This window comes from Colossoma macropomum, unplaced genomic scaffold (assembly GCF_904425465.1).
Source record: "Colossoma macropomum unplaced genomic scaffold, Colossoma_macropomum, whole genome shotgun sequence".
Taxonomy (NCBI): domain Eukaryota; kingdom Metazoa; phylum Chordata; class Actinopteri; order Characiformes; family Serrasalmidae; genus Colossoma; species Colossoma macropomum.
The window spans coordinates 35438464-35457446 of NW_023494793.1; the positions used below are offsets into that span (position 1 = coordinate 35438464).

The 18983-nt window shown below is 39.3% G+C and overlaps 2 protein-coding genes across 2 annotated transcripts; both read right to left on the reverse strand.

Annotated features, from left to right (window-relative positions):
• Positions 1–321: 321 nt before the first annotated feature.
• Positions 322–8421, reverse strand: nras (NRAS proto-oncogene, GTPase). The gene is made up of 5 exons (XM_036579375.1): positions 8109–8421; positions 4615–4744; positions 2591–2769; positions 2130–2286; positions 322–1975 (listed from the first exon to the last, which is right to left on the reverse strand). Exons 2-5 carry the CDS (start codon positions 4723–4725, stop codon positions 1856–1858), a joined length of 567 nt encoding a protein of 188 aa, XP_036435268.1. The 5' UTR covers positions 4726–4744; positions 8109–8421; the 3' UTR covers positions 322–1855.
• A 3871-nt stretch (positions 8422–12292) lies between these two features.
• On the reverse strand, positions 12293–18967 carry asb13b (ankyrin repeat and SOCS box containing 13b). The gene is made up of 6 exons (XM_036579376.1): positions 17932–18967; positions 15580–15779; positions 14617–14766; positions 14072–14207; positions 13275–13466; positions 12293–13134 (listed from the first exon to the last, which is right to left on the reverse strand). The coding sequence occupies exons 1-6, from the start codon at positions 17972–17974 to the stop codon at positions 12962–12964; spliced, it is 894 nt and encodes a 297-aa protein (XP_036435269.1). The 5' UTR covers positions 17975–18967; the 3' UTR covers positions 12293–12961.
• Positions 18968–18983: the final 16 nt, after the last annotated feature.

Consider the following 18983-nt stretch of genomic DNA (forward strand, 5'->3'; position numbering starts at 1 on the left):
TCAGTCTTAGAAGTTGGTTGCATTTTCTACTTCTCACAATCCAAGCAATCTCAGTCTATAAAACCTTACTCCACATCTCAGATCCATAGTGTTGTCTTCTCACAGTGGAAGGATGGACAGAAACACCTGTGGATTTTTCACCTACTGATAAATTTGATATACTTTGAGTTGGGAGTCTGGACAATTTTCTGCTAAATATGCTTTCTGGTGCTAAAATACTGAATAACTTGTACTTAAATAGCTATTTTGACTGGAAATTAAGTAAATTAAGGGCGGTCTCTGACTTCTGTGCTTTAAAATAAACACAGGCACGCAAAGTAACACTGCTATTTACAGTTAATTTACTAGTAAAAGAACTCTGCATGTTGGGAAATGAAATGCGTTACATATGAAAAAAAAAATCACAACTAAAATGATCATTTTTCCGTTCATTTTCAAAACTCCATAGTTGATTAGAGGAGAGTCCCTTAAAGCCATGATGAAAACATAATAAAAAGATCAACAACAACAAAAGATCAGGAAAAGACTTCCTGTTGTGGAAAACAAGCAGTTTGGGCTTTTGGCAAACATTCTTTTTTTTTGGGAAGGAAACAATTTTAGCACCAGGCAATAAGGATTGATGGCCCTGTTGACTCTTGGTTCTATTAATACAAAGCCATTACTGACAACATAAGCTATGAAATCAGGCACTGTTCAAAACAAGTACAGTTAAAAGAGCAGAGTTTTTAAAAAAAAACAAAAAAAACAAAACAAAACAAAAAAAACCTTGACCGAGGCAAATGTTTTGGGGACACCTTGTAAAGGCAGTGGGCAGATTTTAGCACATACATACACACATACATCAATACAGAGTGCAGAATACCCTGCTAAGGGAGCCACGGCCCAGAGGGTATACGACTATATTATAACTAGTCCTCAACTTTTTAAACAGTCCAGAATCCCCAAACCATAGACTGGCAACATAAGAGACGTCATGTAGCGAGAAAAATGAGTTAAGATGACAAAAGGCACACAAATCTGATATTCAGATCAACCATAGGTCCTATCTGTGAAACCATTTCCACAGCGTTTCTAATTCAAATGATTTCTCTTTTCCATTTGAAATACTAAGGCACACTATTCCAACAAAAATTGAAAGTCTGAGCCCAGAGTAAAGCTTGATTTTTGGTAGTTCCAGTGTCTGCAGCATTATTTGTGCTTTCTGTGATGATGGGGTCCACATAGAGGCATTTGTCAACAGCTTAAAGGAAACAGTCGCTCTATTTTCAGTGCCCAATCACTGCCTCAAGTTCCCTGCATGCCATTAACACCACAGACACTGCAACAAACATGAATCAAGCTTTAGTCTGAAGAAAGAGGTGAAACAATGTAAGAAGGTAAGAATCCGTCTGATGTCAAAAGGGTCAACTAACTTAAAAACAGAGACATATTACAGGCACTTTTGCCTTCACAGTATTCCTGAGTACTGAACCTATAGATTAAGATCAAGTCCAATCAAATTTTCAATAACAAGGGAGGATGTACGACCCCAGCACTTAATGACTAATGAGATAAATGCACATCTGTGAAAGTGATCGAGGGGCCAAATGTCCCTTAAATGGCCCGCTTTTCCATCACAGCAGCCCGATACAGTTCACACAGAGAGCAGACCAGGTTTGCATTTACCCCTTTTAGCCAGCAGGGGGCCACACAGCAGAAACTCCACTACCAAGGCCTATTTCAGGCTATACGATTGAAAGCTGAAGCAAGATTGTAACCACTCCTAAAAGCTCTTCAGTCGCAAGTGGTTGTGAAGTATTCAGCTGCTGGCCAATGAGCTTCTGTGGGAACTCTGGAGGGGTGGAACGCATCCTGATCACATGACCTCACAGGAGACGCCAAGGCAGCCCTGTTTCCTGTCCTCCCGGCTGTTGAGCTTTTTCATGCGATAATGGCGGATCTCCCGAACGAGGGTGTAAAAGGCGTCCTCGACTCCCTGCGGGGAAACAAAAGGAGAAGGTGAGATCTGGGCGAGCTTTGTCTTCACTCAGGAGGCTACAGCCACAGCAGGAATTAAAAACACATTGCCTTCTTCAAAGGCTGTGGGCAAAGCAAATGAGCAAAAAAATAAATAAAGAAATAATGCCTACCTGTCTGGTCTTAGCTGAAGTTTCTACAAACTCTATGCCGTAGCTCCTGGCTAGTTCCTGAGCCTGTTTGGTGTCGACAGTTCTGGCCAAATCACATTTGTTTCCAACCAACACCATAGGCACATCATCAGAGTCCTTCACCCGTTTGATCTGCTCACTGGAGGCAAGTATATGAATATATAAATAAACAGTGGCATCATTCTTATCTGGAATATTTTAAACGTGCGCTGGTTTAACCAAAATCTTACAAATTAGACAAGAGATGTGGAAATAAATACTGATTAGTGCCTTGCACATAATTTGGGGCGTGTAATATGGCAAAAATACAACAATACGCTGCAAGACATTTTTCATAATATATTGGCAGCTGTTACACAACGATCTCATCCAATATGTTATAATCTGTTCTTTAAATGTATTTACATAAACTGTGCCATATCAATTACCAAATTATTGCCTACCGATACAAATGCACATCAGCGAAGGACTTGGTGTTGTTGATGGCAAACACGCAAAGGAAGCCCTCGCCGGTCCTCATGTACTGGTCCCTCATAGCACTGTACTCCTCCTGTCCTGCTGTGTCCAGGATGTCCAGCAGACACGTCTCCCCATCGATCACCACCTGCTTCCTGTACGAGTCCTGAAAAAACATCAAGCATTAGGTCAGAATATCTGATGATGTCTTAGATAAGGCCTCAAATCAAACCGAGGGGATAAAATGAGACCAAGTTTAGCAAGAAAAACTATCAAACCCTTATAATCTCTACAACTATCAGACTGCATTTGCATACAGAGGAGTCCAAAAGTCTGAGGCCACTAGTGAAAGTGCCTCTATTCTGCATTCTATTTTAATATAAAGTTTCACCTTACAAAGTTTAATCAACATAAATTGAGTGAGAAGAAGAAACTCCTTTCTTAGTGTTTGGTACTGTACGTGGCTTTTACGACAGTGTGCCTCAAGATTTCGACCTTTCCCACCCCCCAAAGCCTTTACAGATTTGCTTAACTTTGAATAGTGACCTAGAAAAAGTGAACATTTTTTCTTAATTTTTACCCATCAAATTTTCTGTGGTACATTTCCACGTTTTCGGACCACACTGTATATAAATGTATTCAGGGCTAACGGTTCAAGGGTTAGTCCTATTTGTTTAGTACTTGAGCGCTGAACGCTTTTACATATTAGTTCACATTCATATTCGCAACTAACTATAAACAGCCTGAAACACTCCACAGTTAATTTCCATACAAAGCAATAATTGAAGTTGTATAGGTTTATCTGTACATTGACTATTTTGCATTTACTTCAGCAGTAATAAGGTTTCTATTACAAATTATGACAGTAAATACTTGTTATATACAATAAATATACAAACTGGTTTTAGGCCATTTATTCAAGCACAGTATTTTTTATTTGTGACACTGAACACAGTTTTTACCAAACATTTTATTTATTTATTTATTTATTTTTTTTTAAAGTGGAGTTGTATAAGTATCAGGATAGAACAGCTCAACAAAAGGTTAGACAGAGTTAGTATCGGTATCGGCCAATACTTAAGGATCAGGTCTCGGAAGGGAAAAAGTGGCATCGGTGCATCCCTAGGTCTAAGAAGTGAAGTGACCGGTCAGTGTATGGTGCATGTTCCTCACAAGTAAGTGTTCCCCGTAGACTTGTACTCATTTTCATCATCTTTTTCCCTTTACGATACACATCAGACTCAAAACAGACATCAGAGAAAAACAGCAAATCTTGTATAGGTAACATGTAACACATTCTTTAATTTGTTTTGCAGTCTTTCCTGTAAATTCTTCACTAAGCATTTTAAATTAACATTAAACATTACTGAAGGAGCCTCTTAGCCTGCCAAGACTGTCGGTTGAGAGCTGGTTAAACTAAACCAGATTCTTACACAGGGCAAGTTTAACATGTTTTCAGACATTTTACTTTACATACACGCAGTCTGTGACTGCACTTGTGTATTATCTGCGGTTGTTCGTTGCATGCTCTGTCCAAAATCTATTTAAAAAATGATAACAATAAAACTATTTTTTATCCTAAACTATTATTACTATACAAGATTAGGTTATATTAGTAATTAAAATAACTTTTACATGTTACCCATAAAATGTCTTGACACAGTCAAAAGACTGTATTATTGTGGGAAAATGAACACTTCAACATTTTATGTTATAACTAATTTTTTGGTCTATTTTCACACTGCGTTCATACACACGCATTCATTTTACAAGAAAGGCTTACCAATATAGCGGCTAAGTGGCTTCTCTTCGTTGTGTATATATGTGTTATATATGTGTTTGACATGTGTAGGTCTAGTTAAGGACAACACCTTTTGTCATACTTTAAAAAATAAATAATTAAAAAAAAAGAGACAACAGAATGTTCCGATTAACTCTGTTTCTGAGTGTGCAGCTGTCCAGGAACAGGGTTTGTTGGTCTTACTTTACAACGTTACTTAATCTCCAGTACCTCTATGGTGGGGTCATATTCATCCACGAAGTGATTCTGGATGAGCTGGATGGTCAGTGCACTCTTCCCCACACCACCTGCTCCCACCACCACCAGCTTATACTCCGTCATCCTGCTGCTGCTGGCTCACCTTGAGAGAGAGGGAGAGCGTGAGAGAGTGTGAGAGGTTAGACAGCATTAATCTAAATGAAACTGACTTTTAGTGCAACACTTTCAGTATTGGAGCCTTCAGCTTAGGGTATTAAAGTAGCAATATTTATGCACACGCAACATATTTAAATGCGTTTTATGGTGTTTTTCCCTTGGAGACAGTTCTGCAGTGACTGCACCTCTAAAAAAGCACAAGGCTGGCCATGAATATAATCTCATCCATCTATTTATGGAATGTCATCCTAAATGTCAAAGATCCTCTCAGGCTACACCCAGTAAAAGAGATGATGTAAAGGAGATGGACCAGGGTCCCCTCCAGCAGGTTTTAAAGGCCTGCTGCTTTCAGATTTGAGTGTTTGAGCTGATGTCTAGGATATCTCTTACGCATGACGCTAAACAACAAAATCTCACCACTGAGCTTTGATGTGTAAGCACACTATACCGCCGATGCAGTTTTAAAGGAATAGCTCAGGGAAAAATCTCATTTAGCCAGTTTTCCACTTAGGAAATTGCCACAATTTTGCACTAATCCCAGATGTTGTCAATCAGCCAAGACACATTATGTGTCGAACATTTGCTTCTAGAGTTATGATGCTAATGCTGCTAACAAACACTAGAACTCAACAGTCACCTTAATATCTCAAACTGCTATGGGCAGCCATTTCAGACAACACTAGGGATAGTAGTGACAAAGCAGAACTGATCTCAGATCAGATGTCTCTGTCTTTATGACAGCAATTGTCACAAATACTGATTTTAGATCAGACCTCCTACTCCAGAGGTGGTTTGTGAACATAGACCCTGTTTTCTAAAGTGACCGGCTACAGTTCTGTTCATTTTTGTAGTTCACAGCAGGTCATACTGTGTCCACAAACCACATCGACAAGTCTGTATGACCTTAATGAAGATCTGAATGTGGTTTGAAATAAGTTTGTGATATTTTTAGAATATGTTTTTTGCTACTTCGGTGACTATTGAGCAGTAGTGTTTCTTAGCAATGTTAACCTACTATTCCAGTTCTAAAGTAAAATATCAAAATTGGGACATCTTGGCTGATCAACTGGGTTTAGTGCAAAATTGTGGAAATGTGATATTTCTCTGAATCATTCCTTTAAAATTTCAACACGCAGTATCAAATTTGATTTTTCGATGATGTATTAAAATCATCACACAGTCATAATGAATGTGATCAGCGTCAGAATGACAAACCTGACGAGTGGGGCAGAAATTTCTACCCAATCTATTTGTTAAGTAAACACTATGTGTACCTGGCTTAGGCTTTAAAAACACATTGTACAATATATACCTATTTTCCTGTATACATTTTCATTAGGTCGGGCTTTAAAACTTATAAAGAATGAAGAACAGCGCTATCACGAGAAGATGTATGAAACTGAAACCACAACTTTGAAACCACAACAGTGAAGTTTCACTTTCAAATTAAACTGAGTTTGGAGGACTGATGACAACCAGCCATAGAAAAGCTACGAACCTGCTGAGCACTCAACATTTAGACTCTCACGACTGGGTCCATGAAGACTGTGGTGAGGTTTTTTAATCATTACTGGCAGAAAAGCAGCACTCTTTTTAATAAGTTACAGAGACTGACACAGCAGACACACCTGTTACACTTAACACTACACAGATTTCTGTATGTGGAAAGCACACAACTGATCTCATAACTGTGCAGCGAGAAGTTTCTATACTTTTAGTTGACAGAAGAAGCAGAGCGTTAAAGAGCTTTTTTTTCTCACGTTACTGAAATAAGAGAGTCTGATATTGTATGAAAACACTGTAAGGTTTATTACATACCATTTGCACCCTAGTCCATAGAGCCCATACAGGGAAACTACACTGCAAAAAAGCCCTTTTTTTAAATGTTTTTTGTGATGACAGCAGTTTAGCCCCACTCACTCACATAGACTGGACTGCTAAATAGTAGAGAGGCTAGTTAAACATATCAGTCTCAAAGGGAATTACACCAATGTCTCAAAATTTCTGAAGAACTGAGTACCTGATATGTAAACAGTCATTCAGAGTTGTCTGATGCAAAATGGCTCACTGGAGAGAAACTAATTACATTACAGTGGTGAAATCTGGGAAAGTTCGAGGAGCGGCTCGCCTTACAACGCCCTGCTTGCACTCCTCCACCATGAATGGATACCACTTCATGTAGTAACCTTCTGTGAGGGAGCTTTTAGAGGCATTCAACTCTTCAGACATCTGGTTCCCGTCACCACCACTGTGAGCAATTCTGACTCGGCAAGTTTCTCTAGAACGGAGCATTTCACACCAAACCACTCTGAATGACTTTGTTTGGACCTCAACTTCTTTATTATTTATGGCCAATTTCTAAGGAATCGGTGGAGTTCCCCTTTTAAACTAACAGTCAGTCTAAACAGTTCTAAGGGATGAAAGCTGACTGAAAAACTGTTGTGCAAAACTGAATTTTAGTTCAATTTTAATTACAGTTTTCGGTATGATTTCTTTCTGCTTTCCACCCAAACATTATTAGTGAACCTTCAAAACAACAAAAAATGCAAAATATGGGTCCTTTGACATTAAAACCCACACTGAGCAGGTGGACTTTGAATCTGAGTAGGAGTTTCATCCCTTGAGGTTAAATATTTGAGATGTCTTGTACCAAGCCTGTTCCCCTATTCACACCTGTTCAAAAAATGCATGTATACTGACACACCTTTGCTGGAGCAGTCGGTAAGCGACCAACACGAATAAAAATCTAAATAACCCTGTAGAAACCATAACAACTGCTCCCAAGTCTAAGCCAGGTTAGCTCCTTTGCTACTTTCCTAGCATTAGCTAACCTAACGACCTGAAGTAGCATTAGCCTGCTAACTGTTATATCTTCCCCAAGTAAGTTGATTTAAACTACCACTCATTTGTAAACCACTCTCTGATGAATAAGGAATCTAACAGGCAGCGTTCAGGTCAACCGCAGAGGAAAAAGGCAAACTAACTGGCTCATTAACGAGCTAATTAACAAGCCCTTCAACACAAAGTTAGCTCACTCGTTGGGTGAGGGCTGCATTCCAATTGGCTCTCTGGTGGACACGTAGTGCACTATCCGCGCGTAGAAGTCACTACTCCGTGCTGTACTTCGCTGGGGCACTACATAGGGAGCAAGGAGTAATTTGAGACTCGGCCGAAGACTAGCTAGTTAAAAAACGAGTTAGCAGTGATCAACTAGAACACGCGAACGGCTTTTTAAAACAGACTTAAGTACAAATGAGTAATTAGAAAACGTCCTAGGGGGTTTTCAGCAGGATTAGTTTTAACCCAGTGTCATGAAGGTGTCGGCGAAGTGCGGCTGGGAAAACACTCACCGCTTCAGTCCGTCGTCCTCTCCTCTCCTCTCCGACTCCCGGCTGGGCTGTTACTTTAGCAATGCTAGCGACACTACTTCGGCTAATTTCTGTTTGTATAAAGAGCCATTCTGCGCCAATTAACAGCACTCGGTACCCTTTAATGAGGTAATACCACAGATAACTGGATAAATGTAACGTGTATATGTTAGAGACCGATTTTGAAGGCGGTCGTACGTTTAGAATAAGCGAAATTAGTCTGTTCGGCTTCACCGGGAGTCGCCAGTTTAAGGCTGCGCTTCCTATTAGATAATTCAGCTGCTCTCTGCTTCTTTTCGGGGCTTTATGGCGGACGGACCGCCACCCGCCGCATTGCTGCCACCTACAGTGCGGAGATCTGTAAAATTGGACCCGAGGCCCCGTCCCAGTTCGTGTACTGAAGGTTTAAAGGGGGGCTCCACTGGCATTTCAAAAATTCAGCATATTTAAATATTCGTAAGCTGAACAGTCGTTCAGAGTGGTTTGATGTGAAGTACTTCCTTCTAGAGAAACTTACAGAGGCAGAATTGTTCACAGTGATAGTGATAGGAACCAGACGTCCGAAGTGTTTAGTGCCTCTGAAAGTTATATTACATAACATTAGTGCATGAAATGGTTATGAATGATGTCTGAGACTTTGTTTTACGAAAAGCGTTTGGCCTAATATGTACTTTAATGGTGGAGAGGCCCATGCAGGCTGTTGTGAGGCAACTTAGTGCCCAAAGAAATCTTATCAGATTTACCACTATTTTACCATTATTAACGTTATACAGGGTGTCCCAAAAAATTGACATCATTTGGTGTGAATATCTGAGTAAATACATGTCGTAGGCAAACGAAATTAAATAGGCTTCATGTTGAACAATACAAGATTTATTTATCAAAATTCGAACAAGAAATTCAGAGGGATGTAGATTTTATAACCAATTTCACAAAGCTTCACAAATGTAATATCTTCCGATACCGGTGGTCGTCCAGATCCCTTTGTCCTGCACAGACAGCCTTCCTCTCTGAATTTATTGTGCCGTGTCCAAATCTGCTTTCCAGGTGCATTTTTATTGAATTTTCTTGAAAATGCACGCTGGACATTTCTGTTTGACTGTGTTCGAGCATATTCTAACACACAAAATGCCTTTTCACTTCCAGTGAACGCCAATCTTCAACCTGAAGAAAAAACATTAAAAATTAAACTTGGTTAGTTTTTACACATTTTGTTAAAATTTGAGATAATTTGAGGGAGAATTGACTATGTTATTAGACTATGAAATGATGTCATTTTTTTGGGACACTGTATAGAAATTCAGAGGACATGTTTGTTCACTGTTGGTTTTGGCTCATGAATAAAATGGATGTGTTTTTGTTGTACAAAAAACATTGCGATCCCTGGTTCCTATCACCACCACTGTGAAGAAAACCTGAGATTATAAGTTTGTCTGCAGTGAAACATTTCACACCAAACTACTCTGAATAACATTGTTTACATCTCATTGACTGAATTATGTAGAAATTTAAAATAATTGGTGAAATTCCCCTTTAAGCCTTAAGGCAGAACATGCAGACTATTTTACTAAGTGCATGTTGCTAATTACAGTAACAAAACTATACAAGTTTACATACATATGAAAATATGGAATATCATTGGTTAAGCCTGGTCCTAGACTATACAACATTCTGAGTGGAGATAATCCACTGAAAGGAAAATGTAGCTCAGGACTAAGCTTAATAACTATCTAGGAAACCAACCCTTAAGGTTTATGGTTAGTGCAAAAGCTGGTGTTCTGCCGTATCAGGTCCTCGACACAAATCACATGGTTCATCCACATGTTTGCTAAGTAGATATAAATAGTTTAGCCTGGCATGACCCATATGCAGCCTGGTAAGCAGTGCCTGCTCCTTCTGCTTCATGCACACCTTAAAAGGCCCATGTCATTAAAAATTCCCTTGCTTTTTTAAATAAATAAATTTGATATATTATGCACACATTGTTAGTTTATCGTTCACCCTCCAGCCCTTACAGTCCATATATAGAAAGTAGGCTTCACAAACAGTCCATTTTGAATTCATTATGGTTGTGACATCACAACAATGAACACATTTATATACGACCATGCCATTTCTGTGATGTCAGGACAACCAGTGCATTTCTATGTTTCCACGTATACAGCCTACAGCAGTTTAGCCCCACCCATTAATGCTGAAGTTCTAAGGAGGGTTTCAGTCTGGATGGCTTTTTAAATGAGGCATATCAGAGCAGCCAGTCAGAACAGAAATAATTTGCACACATCAGTATTAAAAGCACAGCAGCGAAAACAGTTTGTTTAATTCCAAAGGATAAAGGTTGGAAAGTGCTCATAAAACAATGAATTATGACTGTTTTTGGTGCATAAATCTATACAACTATGTGGAAACATGGAAAAAAGAATAAAGTACAACAAAAATGCAGGGTATGGGCCCTTTAAGGTCGTTCTTAGCTGGGTTAAGTCCTAAAACTTGCAGTTTTTCTTGATGAAAATGTATCTGCCCTATGTAATGCACAGTAACATGTTCTCAAGGGTTATTATCAGTTTGCATGGAGGAGGGAATGTTAAACAAGTAACGAATGGTTGGTGTGCTCAATAAAATATTCAGTGACACTTTCACTATGTGAAAGGCAAAGTCAACAAGGTACATTAGTTTGTTAAGTCAGAAACAACACCTGCGCTGAAACATCTGCTTTAATGCAATTGAATTTCCCCACTTTGTTCAAAAGCCATTGTTTTGGCAGAAACCACTTACAGAAGACAACTGAAAAGTGCATAACATACCATTCCAGATGGACTAACATTTAAATAATGGCCAATGTGTCATACATGGCACATGAAGTCATTAACTGCACAAAAATAAAACCCATGATTGCAACACATTGTAATACATTCTGTGGAAAACAACAGAATCTAATAAATTATAACCTTTTCACCATGTGGATACAGTATATACAAAATGCAGAAGACTGTATACATAAAATTTACATTCACTTTATACAAATGCTGAATTCAAACAAAATTAATCTGTAGACAGGTTGATTAGTACATACATATATACAATTTTGCAAGACTAAGTGTAGAAGACAACTACTTTATACTCTGCCATTCAATTCCAGTAATCCCACAGCTTGATTGCACAAACCAGCTGGCTGTGAGAAACAAGATGTCACAATACAAGATGTAATGCCGAACACTAAAGGATCTTAGTGATGAATCATGTCTTAAGAACATATGTCAGTGTTACCAGTTGCATGATTTCTGTTTTGCAAAAAAGCCCCTAAATTACTAATAGATTTAATATTGTTATTGTATCTACTATTATTGGTATTATTGTAATCACTGTTACCAAGCCAGATACATACAGTTAAATCATCAACTAAGTTATTGTCAATTTTTCACTGTCTAACACAACAAAATAAATTAAACAATATGAGTTCAAAATACAGACTTCAGCTTTGAGTGTATTTACAGCCATATTGGGTAAACAGTCTAGGAATTACAACATAGCCCCTCATTTTTAGGGGCTCAAAAGTAAATGGACAAACTAACAGTCAGAGATTAAACTGTCATTTTTAATACTTGGCCGCAAATGCTTTGCAGTCGATGTCTGCCTCAAGTCTGGACCCAGACACTGGCTTTCTTCCCTAGTGATACTCCGCCAGGCCTTTACTGCAGTCATCAGTTCCTGCTTGTTCTTGGGGCATTTTGCCTTCAGTAAGTGAAATCATGCTCGAATGGATTGAGGTCAGGTGACTGACTTGGCCATTGCACTTCTTTGCCTGAAAAAAGTCTTGGGTTGCTTCCACAGTTTGCTGCAGGTCATTGTCCATCTGCACAATGAAGTGCTGTCCGAAAGGTTTTGAAGAATTTGGCCAAATCTGAGCAGATTATAAAGCCCTATACACTTCAGAAGTCATCCTGCCGCTTTGTCAGCAGTCGCATCATCAATAAATATAAAGGAACCAGATCTACTGGCAGCCAAGCATGCCCACACTATAACACTACCTCCACCATGCTTTACAGATGAGGTGGTGTGCTTCGGATCATGAGCAGCTTCTTCTCTTCTCCTTACTCTTACCATCATTCTGGTACAAGCTGATCTTTGTCGCATCTGTCCGTAAGATGTTGTAGAACTGTACAGCATGCAAACTCCAATCTGGTCTTCCTGTTTTTGGTTTACATCTTGTGGTAACCCCCTGTATTTACTCTGATGAAGTCTTTTCCTTGATTACTGACCTTGACACAGATACGCCTAACAACTGTAGGGTGTTCTTAGTCTGGCCAAATGTTGTGAAGGGTTTTTTTCTTCACCACGGAAAGAATTCTGTCATCCACTACAGTTGTTTTCTATGGACTTCAAGGCCTTTTGGTGTTTCTGAGCTGACCAGTGCTTTCTTTCTTTTTAATAGTATAACAAACAGTTGATTTGACCACCCCTAATGTTTTTGTTATCTCTCGGATGGGTTTGTTTGATTTTTTCAGCCTAATGATGGCTCTATATGACTCTATAAGCTCTTTGGACTTAATATTGAGACTTTACACTAACCAATTCAAAATGCAAATGCCACATTTGAAATCAACTCTATACTTTTATCTGCTTACTTGTATGTGAAATAATGAGGGGAAAAACACACATTAAAAGGCATCATTTTGATTTAGATCTGAGCATTAATTGAACTTCACAGCAGGGCTTCACAGCAACTTCACAAACTGCAGCACTAATGAGAGGTAAGTGTCATTATATATTATGTATGGAGTTTCCCTTATTTTCCCAGCGCATTCAGTCAGTCAGCCAGCCTGAATTGGTCAATGTCAGGGCCCACATTGTGAGCTGGTCAGTAGCTCCAGTGTTGGCGCAGGCCTGTATGTGAGGTAGCAGATCATGCGGTTGGGCAGCCCCAGCTGAGGCAGCACTTCCAGCGCTCTTTTCCCCAGTGCTTTCCTGAGAGCAATCCTGCTTAAGTGCTGAAGACTAAGGGGTTCAGCTACACAGAAACAAAAACAGACTTCATCATGTTTTTTTCTCATTTTGTTTTTTTTTAAAACGACTTAAAAATGTATACTTCAGATAAAACAACAACGACAGAGTAGAGCTGCTTGTCATCATAAAATGAGTGAAACTTACTTTCGTAGAAGTCCAGGCAGAGTGCTGCTGGCGATCCAGCGTTGGTGTAATGGATGGGCTTCTTGCCAAGGTTGTCTCTGGCAAACACGTTACCCCCAAACTCAACCAACAGCTCAATCATCTCCAGATTGTTTGCTTTAGCAGCATGGTGAAGGGCTGTCTCGTGAAGCTTTGCAGCATTTACATTTGCACCTTTGGAAAAAATAAAGCAATTACTGAAACAAATCAGGAAAAAAAGAGAAACAGAATGCATTTGGATACTCAATTTGTACATTGTTGATGGAGAGAATATCATCTAAGTCACAGATTAGTAGGAGCAGGCCCATGAACAGACTTTTTTCAGGAAAAGAGCAACATTAACATGAATTAAATTTAATAAACAGAATATTGCAGACAGTGACAGAGACAATGTTTCAGTGTGCAAGAAAGCATTTTCCCAAAGCAGCCAAAAATACTAGCATTATTGTCCAGTAATGTTATTTACTGTTATCCACTATCCTATCTAATTCATCACAAATGGGTGGGTGAGTAATAACTCTGTTTAAGAGTTCTGCAGCACCTGGCATAAACCCTTTCATTTACAATAACAAAACATGATTCTGCAACTTATTAGTGCAATACTTAATTAATTATAATGTGGATGTTTTGGATCACAATAACCACATTATTCAATTTCACATTTTCTTAAACAAAAATTTCAGTGGGTTATTGGAGGGAAGCCCCCAGGCGTCTATATAAGCATGTGCCTGATCCAAGACAAATACCTTATTTCAAATTAAATGGCCAAACAAACCTACCTGCATTCAGGAGAACTTTGACACAGTCTAGATGCTGCCTGGCACAAGCCACATGAAGAGGGGTCCCAAAGTGACAATCGTGGGCCTCCATGAAAGCCCCCTCAGTTATCATGAGCTGCACACACTCTGAATTACCTGATATACAAACACAGTTGGACCTTACATCAATCCGTGTACCATGTACACATACAGTCGTTTGTGTACAAATTAAACAAGCTCAAGGAAGTACTAAACCCAGTATTATGCCCATGGTTCTAAATACAAACAGTTGATGCAAAATATTATAAACAGCTGAGCTCTTATTTCATATGGAGACCTGGATTAGCTAGGTTAGGTGCAGATCTGACATTAGGGGGCCATTTAGATGCCGTATAGATGCAGCGTAGATTTCTTGCTTTCATGCTCTTTAGTTTTTCTTTTGTTTTGTTTTTTTTAAACCTCCATTTGGATGCACTGCCCCCTGTGGTTCTGGCGCTGGCCAGGCTGAGTGTTTTGATTGGAAGTAAACAGAAGTGCAGAGACTAAAGGAAGAATATTCCTTACCTCCCCATGCAGGCCTCATGCAGAGGGGAGAAGGTGAAGAGAGGAGGGTTTACCGCGGCTCCATACTCCAGCAGGAGCTTCACACACCCAATGCTACCAGCTGCACAAGCGTCACACAGTGGTGTGCTCCCATCTATGTTACGGGCATCCACCTGTTATGTGACCACATGGGTTAATGAGTCAACCGGTTAGGTCAGTTGCCTATCAAGAACAGTAGTTGAGCGATCATCATTTTTTCTTTGTATTTAATTTTGTTCCCTAATGTCTTTTAACATTTGTATGGCTTTAAACCTGAACTATAGCATAATTTTACGTGTCTATTTTAAAACCTCTTCTGTTTTGTTACTGTACCTTTAAGACTACTATATGTAAATGACCACTGTTCTGCTGTGTTCAAAAGGCAGTGCAGGCTGAAATGTACTGGACAAACTGAAATCTTTAGGTGTGCTGGAAGAAAATAACCCTCAGCCTCCTTGATAGAATGCATGGATCCTTTGGAAGGCTGCAGTGATACATTTGCTTCCTGACAGCCATTAACAGCACAACGTTTAATCGTTTATCCTAATATGTCTGCTACAGACTCTCTGCAGTGACAACACTCAACATCAAATCCAAGTGAACTGGCTGGCTAAACCACTGTGGGCTGAATGGGTGGTCATAAACATGTTCATGGTTGTGACATCACAAGCACAACTAATTAAAAATGAGCTGTTTTTGCAGCTTAATTTCTATATATGGACAGTGTGGCCTATTACCGACAGTATTGAGCAGTAAGTTTTGAAACTTCAACAACAATATTTATAAAAAGTACAATCTTTCAGTTTATCAAGAAAAAAGGATTTTTAAATGCAGAAAACCACTACCAGAGACAGGCAAGTGAATATGAACCTCCATAGTTACAGTTACGTTACTTGCTGAACTCCATAATTGCACTAATTCACACATGAAAAATGTAAAAATCTTACATGAGCTCCAGCCTCCAACAGCAGCTTCACACACTGCGTTTGGCCTTGTATACAAGCCTCATGGAGTGGGGTAATGGAGTCCACGGCTACAATATTGACCATCGCTCCATTTGCAATCAGCTGCTGAAGCTGCGCCACTCTTCCACGAGCTGCTGCTTCATGCACTGCTGATCGGTCTGTCCAAAAGCCCAGGCCATGTGCTACAGATAGAAGAGCAGAGAAATTGATGTATAGTTACACTTTGTAATGTAACTATATGAATAAAGTATCCAGACAGCCCCTCTAATTAGCAAATTCAGCTAATTAATTAGTTAATCCACATGCAACCTGTATAATCTCTATAGAAAAGCTTTACCAATACAATGGGAGACTCAACCACACATGAGCATAAGGTCACTATGCCCAATGCAAAGTATTGGCTACAGGGGAATAAAGCCCCCCAGCATTGGGCTGCGGAACTGCATTCTCTGGTATGATGGAGCTCCACCCAATACCTTGTGGGATGAGTTGTGATCCAGAACTAATCTTCCAACATCAGTATCTAACCTCACTAATGCTGCTGTGGCTGAATGCAATCAAATCATAATGGCAATGTTTCAGCATCTAGTGTAAAGCCTTCTCAGAAGAGTAGAGTGTTACTGCGGCAAACCCCCTACGAATACCCTTAATTCAGAAGAAAAGCTGAATGATGACCACAAACCTTTGAACATATTTGGGCTGCCTAACATTATCATTGAGACATTCTGGATCTCGTTTGTTACCATGTAATCTAATAGTTTAACATATTAGAAAGCAAAGTGTTGATAGTAGATGCTATGCTTCATACTACTGGCTTAGTTTTCTCTGTTCATATGTTTATAGCATTGGGGGTTACTACACAAATTTTGATTTATTTATTTTTAATTTTGGTTTCCTTTCAGTTATTTTTAACAGTGTATTAGTAGTTGTAGTTTTTGTTTTCCAAAAAGGACATTTTCCACATATCATCAACTGCTGTAGGCTGAATGTTGGTCATATATAAACGTGTTCATGGTTGTGATGTCACAACCACAGTGAAATCAAAATTGGCTATTTTTGCACCTTAATTTCATGTATGGATTATGGGTGATACATTTTGAAACATTAACAATACTTACATAGTAATATTAAACTCAGTAGTTTAAGAACACAGAGAAAATTCCATGATATGGGCCCTTTAATTGCATGTAACTACCACTAGACACAGGTAGTTAGTTTAATTTTATTTCTGGAATCCTCTTTTTTGACAGTCTTAATAGGCATCGTGTCTCCTAGAATTTTTGTTTTGGGTGGTAGATCCTTGGTTCTCTAGACAGCATATTTAGTATGACTGTGAAGGTGCTCACACTTAAACTGTACAAACGCTGAATAAAGCAGGGGATCACAACGATGTAACAGGCCTAAACTGGACCTTGTAAAAACCTACGGAACCCCTGACGTGACACACTAGATATTTTTGATAAGCCGTGGCTACAGTTTACTATATTGACGCCAAAGATTAATATACTAAGACCACGAATTATGAGAAACGTATATATTTGAGGCCACTTCTTATGAAAAACAATCACCATGTCAATTTGGGGGCTCCGTAGAAACCAGCAGGTCCCTGTGTTTCCTAAAATATTTGGTGAAACTGCAACGTTTCTACCAAAATGCAGTGAAGGTATTTCAAAGTCATATGCCCAATCGTTGGATTTCAGCCCATGCACACACGAGAAAAGACGAAATTGTCGCGATTTTTTTTAATACTCTTCAGTCCTTGTCGTTCCTGATGCAGTAGACATTACAGTTTTGATTTAGTTTCCGTGTCTTTGAAACAAATTTGGGGAAAAGCAACATTTTCTGTGAAACTGTTAGCCGGCGCTGCACTGACACAGCGGTGGGCTTCACTGGCTTCCTCGCCTTTCCTTTCCGTTGCTAAGGAGACGGCTAACATTAGCATTAGCTCCGCTGCGTTACATACACAGTAATGAGTCATGATGGACCGTACATTTCCAGAACAAGATAAGCTGACCTACACTAAATCTCAGACTATACTCGACTAAGGCATGACAATGCAACACATTCATATTAAAAGCCGAAATTAAATATGTTTAAATCCTTATCATGCGCCAAATTTAGCAGCTAGCAAGCTAGTTAACGTGTGCTTGTAGTCCCCTGTTTGTAGCCGAGCTTAAGTCGGCTTCCTATTCGCCAGCTTCATGTTCGAATTTCCCCGTTCCACCTTAAATGCTGCAGCAGTTTCTTACTACTGCTGCACCTTTTAAGGTGGAGCGGGGAAATACGCATAAGAAGCTGACTTCAGCTCCGTCCGTCTGTTTGTACGAGCCTTACCAATATCACTAAAAAGCGATGGCCGTGTTCGTGTTATCTCCATGTCATCTTTCCCTTTTCATCCATAAAAAGCGAGGACGTCGTGCAGTAACGTTATAATCCAGCTCTATGTAGCACATCGCTGTATGCTAGCCATGGTTGGCTAGCTAGCTCCCCTTGTTTACAACCTTACACCTTCAGCAGTTTCTTTTAAAGGCTTATTGCTACCACCAGCTGGACTGGAGTAAGCGGTGACTCTTTAACTGGAATAAAGCATCGCCACGTCGATAGTTTCCCCAACTCATATTTTATTTAAAACATTTAGCGACAGCAGCATTTATGCACATTTAAAGGTACAGTAAAACCATAAACACACCTCCCTGCTGAAAAAAAGACCATTAGAACCATAAGGGTTAAAACCTGATGGTTTTGCTTTCTAATGGGAATTGGCTTAATGGGTACCACGAGTTTCCTGTAAGACACCTTTAGATCTGGACTCAGTCCTAGAACACCTGTTAAACCATTAGGATCGTTCACACTGTCGTATCAAACTTTCAGGAAAACACAAAAACACATTAGTGACTACTGGACACCACCAGGAACAAACAAACTCTTAATGGTTCCTATGATTTTTTTCAGCAGGGTTAAACAGTTTGTACTATCCATATAATACTTTCAAGTATACGCCGTAAGGGTTAGATGGGAATTCCACCCTATTTTCAAAATTTCTATTAAAGGGTTAACGTGTAAACAAAGCCGTTCAGAGTGGTTTGGTGTGGAATGTCATTCTGGAAAAACTTACCAAATCGAAATTGTCCACAGTGGTGGTTATAAGAACCAGATGTCCAGAGAGCTTAATGCCAAAAGCTACCTCACAGAAAGCTGTTACATAAAACGGTTATGCCATGCCTGAGACACTGTTTAACAATAGTTTCAAGATAAGGTTTTGCAGGCAGATACTGGGCATTGCAAGGCAAAATAGTCCCTACAAAATATATATATATGTATGTTTAGATTTAACAATATTTTACTATTATCAGCATTACATACATAAACTCAGAAGACACCTGGTC

Excerpts from the sequence above, each read along its gene's own strand:
- nras (XM_036579375.1), bottom strand. The coding sequence starts at position 4,725 with ATGACGGAGTATAAGCTGGTGGTGGTGGGAGCAGGTGGTGTGGGGAAG. Across the intron at positions 2,287-2,590 it reads GCTGATGTGCATTTGTATCG|TGAGCAGATCAAACGGGTGA; the intron begins GTAGGCAATAAT and ends ACTTGCCTCCAG. Across the intron at positions 1,976-2,129 it reads CTTCAGCTAAGACCAGACAG|GGAGTCGAGGACGCCTTTTA; the intron begins GTAGGCATTATT and ends GTTTCCCCGCAG.
- asb13b (XM_036579376.1), bottom strand. The coding sequence starts at position 17,974 with ATGGAGATAACACGAACACGGCCATCGCTTTTTAGTGATATTG. Across the intron at positions 14,208-14,616 it reads TGCATGAGGCCTGCATGGGG|GGTAATTCAGAGTGTGTGCA; the intron begins AGGTAAGGAATA and ends GTTTGTATATCA. Across the intron at positions 13,135-13,274 it reads CTGCCTGGACTTCTACGAAA|CTGAACCCCTTAGTCTTCAG; the intron begins GTAAGTTTCACT and ends GTTTCTGTGTAG.